This window comes from Propithecus coquereli, unplaced genomic scaffold (assembly GCF_000956105.1).
Source record: "Propithecus coquereli isolate 6110/MARCELLA unplaced genomic scaffold, Pcoq_1.0 Scaffold63, whole genome shotgun sequence".
Lineage (NCBI taxonomy): Eukaryota > Metazoa > Chordata > Mammalia > Primates > Indriidae > Propithecus > Propithecus coquereli.
Window position 1 is genome coordinate 3,371,637 of NW_012152285.1, and position 6,272 is coordinate 3,377,908.

General features: G+C 41.7%; 1 protein-coding gene across 2 annotated transcripts in view; it reads left to right on the plus strand.

Annotated features, from left to right (window-relative positions):
• PAPSS2 (3'-phosphoadenosine 5'-phosphosulfate synthase 2) overlaps window positions 1–6,272 on the plus strand; it is an 86,524-nt gene extending 80,252 nt beyond the window's left edge. For both annotated transcript variants that reach the window (XM_012659735.1, XM_012659734.1), the window contains exons 12-13: window positions 4,872–5,101; window positions 5,705–6,272. In XM_012659735.1, coding sequence (XP_012515189.1) covers window positions 4,872–5,101; window positions 5,705–5,846 — 372 coding nt within the window. In that variant the 3' untranslated portion in view covers window positions 5,847–6,272. The remainder of the gene's footprint in view (window positions 1–4,871; window positions 5,102–5,704) is intronic.

Here is a 6,272-nt window from a genome sequence, read left to right on the forward strand (position 1 = left end):
GTCCTAGTAGGTGTTGTAAAGAGTTTAAAGTAAGAGGTTGAGGAATATTTATTTTTGTAAATTATGGGTGAATGTTTCTCTGTGTTACAATATAACCTAAATATTTCCATGGAGTAGAAGTTTGCACCTTTTCTGGTGCTATATGTAATCCCTGTTCACGAGTGACTTAGTTACTATCTTACAGGTTTGTTCAACTTCCTGTGTGGTAGCTGCAGCAAGTAAGATATCATCCATATAATGGAATATTTTTGTCTTTGGAAACATCTGTCTGACAGGCTATAGGGCCTTATGAACAAAATATTGACAGATGGTGGGGCTATTCATCATTCCCTGAGGCAGAACTTTCCACTGATATCTGGCTACTGATTCTTGATGGTTGATTACGGGTACTATAAAGGCAAATTTTTCTCTATCATCGGGATGTAAGGAAGTTGTAAAGAAACAATCTTTAAGATCTATGACTATTAATGGCCAATTTTCTGGGATCATAACTGGGGAGGGTAATCCAGGCTGTAAAGGGCCCGTAGGTTTCATAACAGCATTAATAGCTCTAAGATCGTGCAATAGTCTCCATTTTCCAGACTTTTTAGGTATAACAAAGTAGGAGTATTCCAAGAACTATTGGATTCTTCTATATGATCAGCTTTTAACTGTTCTTGAACGAGTTCCTTGAGATATAAAAGTTTTTCAGCTTTACTGGGCCACTGCTCAACCCATACCAGTTTATTTGTTTTCCACTGCAGTTTTAAAGCCTGGATTAGAGCAGTGGCCCCTCCTAAAAAGGGGAAATAGAAAGTTATAGTCCCCACTGTTGAAGTAAATCTCTTCCCCATAAGGAGAAGAGAATATTCATAACAAAAGTTTGGATATTGTCCTGTTTTCCTTCCGGCCCTTCACATGTAAGATGAAAGGCACTTAAATTGCATGTTTGATAATCTCTGACACCTTGAACCGTAACAGGGGCATTAACTGTAGGCCATTCAGTAGGCCAGTGTTGAGAAGCTATGATAGATTTTTCTGATCCTGTGTCTGTAATTCCATGAAACTGTTTTCCTTTAATAGTGTCTATTAATTGAGGCCTCTGTGTAGTTACTGGGGCAGACCAAAGGCAGTAGAACCACAATGACCGAATCCCTCACTATTTCTTTGTTTATTTTGAGCATTTCCCTGTAAGTAAGGAGTTAAAAGGAGTTGAGCTATTCATGTTCCTGCTGGTAGGACATGAAGGCCTACAGCTTTTACCATAACTTTGATTTCTCCATGATAATCGGAGTCAATTACTCCAAGTAAAACTTGTACTCCTTTTAAAGTTCAACTAGGTCTCCCTAATAATAGCCTGAAAAATCCTTTAGGTAGTGGCCTAAAGATTCCTGTGGCGATAAGGTACATACACCTTATCTTCTTCCTTGAGAACTATCTCCTCTATTGTTGAGAGGTCCAACCCTGCACTACCGTTTGTTGCGGCCGAGAGGTCTGCAACGGTATTTCATTGGCTAGGGCTGGAGAGGTTTGACTGGCCATTGCCCCCCAGACATTTTTGAGGGCACCGAAGGGAGCACCCCTCTTCAAGTTTCCCTATATAGGATTACCATCCTTATCAAATTTATATCCGCACTGATTAGCCCAATATTTGCACTTTCCACACTTCTGGCAGGTTTTAGAAGGCTGTTTTTCTTTCCAAAAATTGTTCCGTGATTGTTTACAATTTTTTGCTAAATGGCCAGATTTTCCACAATTATAGCAAGCACCTCCTTGCATCGTGGTGGCAAAGGTTTGAGCTAAATGAGTAGTAGTGCCCACATGTTGACAGGCCTTAATAAAAGCTCTCACATCTGAGGAGGAGGTACGGATGGGAGCTAATGCTGTTTGACAATCCTTATCAGCATTTTCACAAGCCAATTGCAGGATGAGGAGCTTAGCGCGTCCTGGTTAGGCACTTGTCTTTCCACTGCTGTTTGCTGTCTATTGATAAAATCGATTTAAGGTTCGGTAGCGCCTTGTCTTACAGTAACAGATGATCCCAGTGTTTGACTAATAGGGATACGTTTCCATGCTTGAATGGCTAAAGCTGAACATTGGGGAAATAATCTAGCATCACGAACTACTGTTTTCCAATCAAAAGGAGTCATTTCGTAACTATTTCCCAATGCCTTAACCATGCGGGTGGTAAAAGGAGATTGAGGCCCATTTTCTTGGATACTCTTTTTTAGTTTCTTAAACACAGTAAAAGGGAGAGTTTCATGTTGTCTCCTATTATTTCTTACCACAGCAGGGAATGCAGCCATAAAGGCGTCAGGGTCTCCTGATTTTAACCCTTCTTTTAGACAACCCTCGATCAAGGAGGGTCGTGCCCCCGAATCAGTTTCTGAAAATACTTTAGGTGGGGGTGGAGTCCATGGCAGTGGTTCATGGTAAGTGCCTCCTGACAATGGCACAGGAGGCGGAGGAGGAGGTTACGCCATAGGGGCAGATGGCTGCTCTTTTAATGGTAGTGGAAATGGCAATTCCTTTTCAGCTGACTCAGCAGAATCAAAAGACATTAGAGGCTCTGGTTTATCCATAGGCTCCTTGCTTCTTCATGAGGCGCCCCCTCCACCTTAGCAGAGAGGGGCGATCTGGATCATCACTGTCTGTTGTATATGATGGATAAAGAGCACTACGTACTAAGCTCCAGGTTGTCAGTATAGTAACATCAGTCATAAGACCCTGTTCAAATCGTTTCTTTAAAACTCATCCTGCCTGTTCCCAGAGCTTGAGATCAAGAGTGCCAGCATCTGGAAACCAAGGACAATGTTCACGAGCCTAAAATAATAATTGTTGTAATGCCTTTGGTTCCACTGTACACTGAATTGCTTTTAATAATTGCTGTAAAGTCTTAAAGTACAATTTCTGTTCTGTAGTGGGTTCCTGACCCATGACTCACAATTAAATGATAAAATCCCCCTCTAATATTACACAAGTCGGCCCCATCCTCTTACGCAGTCAGGACCATCCCTTCCCAGGATTCCCCATTAGTCCGTCGAAACTTCTCCATGCGTGAGTTGGCCGAATCACGTCGGGGTCACCAATTGTAGAGATCATTCAGCCCGAGACCGTGGTTTCTACCAGTGTTACAGCGCAATGAAGAATGCTTCAGAGCACAATCTCGGGCTGAAGGAGGAGCAGAGACTCTTTTTCTTTCGAAGAGCTCTCCAAATCTCCATATTTATTGTAGGGAAAGGTATGTGTTTTTACCCTAAAGAACATGTAGATAAAATCTTCGGTGTCATATAGTAAGCATATTGTTCTAAACAAGTCTATTTAGTGATACACATTAAACTTGTAATTATCTTGTTATTTCCTTGTTGGTCCTTAAGACTATAAAGAAAAGGGCAGGGACCCAACACCAGTCATGCTTTCACACATTGCAAAGCCTGCTGTGTGCAGCTGGCTGATAACAATCACATCCCAAGTCTTGTTTGCAGGACTGTCAGATATCACCTTCCTCACAGTCCCTTTTCCCAGGCCTTTATGCCTTTTCTAACATCCTCTACACCTGGAATCGCTTCTTCTTCCTCATGAGCAGATTCTGGAATCCGTCTCTCTTCTTTATCCAACTTATTTATGTTTCCATTTAGTATTTGAAAAATGCTAGAAACATGAAACCAAACCTATTATGCATTCATTGCATTTGAGAATATGGAGGTTGGCATGTGAATGAGGTGGATAATGAAGCTTAACAGGGCAAGTTGTGTCTAACCTAATATTCAATTCCAGGAAGTTCCCGTTACTCTAAGTGATTCACCATGCCCTTGAGCTTCATTAGAAGGGGATGCCTTTAAAAGATAAATGTCTCCCTTTCATCATAGCACAGTGAAGCTATCAAACAGAGATTTTCTTTGTCCACTGTACCACCAGTGTAGTGGATTTGAACAAGTTTGTGGCAAGTATGATGAACTGAAAGGGTCTCAATCTTTTGGAATGCCCCAAACTGAGTTTAATGGATTAATTCTCTTCAATCAAAGTTCCGGGCCCCTAGCTCTCCTCTCCATCCTTTATATTTCTGTCTGAGCTTTAAAGAGGGCAAGTGTTGTGTTGAACTGGAATCGATATCTGCATGTGAAAGGTAATTAGCTCATTAATAGCAGTCAGATAATGGGATATTGGAGTAATTTCTTTTAAACTGCGATTCATTCTGAATAGGAAGGCACTGGAAAGTAAAATTCACGTAGTTCTGTAGAACGGTAAGATCTGATTGTTCCTGGTCTGATAGCCTGTTTGGAGAAGGGACAAGGAAACACGACTTCAAGTTATAAGAGGGAGGATTCTTATCTTTAAAGCTCCTATCCTACCGGGCGTGGTGGCTCACGTCTGTAATCCTAGCACTCTGGTAGGCCAAGGCGGGCAGATTGTTTGAGCTCAGGAGTTCGAGACCAGCCTGAGCAAGAGCAAAACCCCGTCTCTACTAAAAAAAAAAATAGAAATAAATTAGCTGGACAACTAAAAATATATATATAAAAAAATTAGCCGGGCATGGTGGCGCATGCCTGTAGTCCCAGCTACTTGGGGGTCTGAGGCAGGAGGATTGCTTAAGCCCAGGAGTTTGAGGTTGCTGTGAGCTAGGATGACGCCACGGCACTCACTCTAGCCAGGGCAACAGAGTGAGACTCTGCCTCAAAAAAAAAAAAAAAAAAAAAAAGCTCCTATCCTACCCACCATAACCAAGCATGAAGAAGAGAGCATGGAGTCTTAGAACCTCACCAAATTTCTTGCAACTCTTAGGTGACCCACATCACTAAATTACTTTTAAAGCAGAATAAAAGTATTTCCATAAACAGGGACCCAGAGTTGGCCCATAATGACCAGTATGTCCCTTATGTGACATCTCCCAGGTCCAGTGGCACTGCAGGGCCCGGATGATTGCGGGGGCCAATTTCTACATTGTGGGCAGGGACCCTGCAGGAATGCCCCACCCTGAAACCAAGAAGGACCTGTATGAACCCACTCATGGGGGCAAGGTCTTGAGCATGGCACCTGGCCTCACCTCTGTGGAAATCATTCCATTCCGAGTGGCTGCCTACAACAAAGTCAAAAAAGCCATGGATTTCTATGATCCAGCAAGGTAGGTTTTCAGAGCAAAATTCTTTAATTGACATTTGCACAGCTGGAATGACGAACACAATTCTGGCCCTTTGGAAAATTCTCAGTGCCTTTTCACAGGCTCCTAACTGGAATGAGTCCCTTGAGACACCTGGTTTTAAACATTTTGTATCCCCTAAAGTTGTAGCACAGTCCCTTACATATGGTAGATGGTCCATAAATATTTCTTTCAACATGCATGCCTTGAGCATGCACTGGTGCCTGGCACATTAAGTGAAAGGAAGCAATGTAGAAACAGACTGGAATCAGTATTCATATGCACTCACTCCCCATGCTGAGTGAGGGCTCACAGAAGTAGGCAGAGAAATAGAAGACAGTCCCCAGCTGCAAGACACTTCCCATGAACAGAGTAGGTGCATAGTAAATATTGAAAGGATAGCTGCCATTATTTTCCTTTTCTTCTGCAAGTTCCCAAACCAAAGATATAGTGAACTGCCCACTTTCAAAGATGAAACATTTTACAGAAAGAAAAAATGTGGGTCTAAAACCCTATAACCTACTCCAGGAATCTTTAAGGCAGATGTTAATTACTTACACGGAGTTCTTTGTTGCTACCCTGTGACAGGCACAACGAGTTTGACTTCATCTCAGGAACTCGTATGAGGAAGCTAGCTCGGGAAGGAGAAAATCCCCCAGATGGCTTCATGGCCCCCAAAGCATGGAAAGTCCTGACAGATTATTACAAGTTGCTGGAGAAGAACAACTAAATGCCTTTGGCTCCAGAGTTTCTTTCTGAAGTGCTCTTTGATTACCTTTTCTATTTTTGTGATTAGATGCTTTGTATCCAATTGCTTTTCAATGACTGATTTTAAAGTTAATATTTTATAATGAAGTAAAAACTGTCTATAACTTAAAAGTCAACATATATATATTATATATATGTCAAACTGAAGACTAAGTCTTAGCAGGTGAAAGCAATATTGTTATATATTTCAGAATAAAATTAGTTGTATTCTCTACTGCATCTGGGCAGGTAGGTCCCAGATTTCTTAAAGCTTTGACCATGTGTGTCTAGTTACTTGCCAAAAAGTGAAGCATATTTTCCAGCTTAACCCTTGCCAACCTGCACTCTCCCAATGTCATATACCAGCAGTAAAATAAATCAGATGAGCAGCCTCTTCTGTGCAACTGAC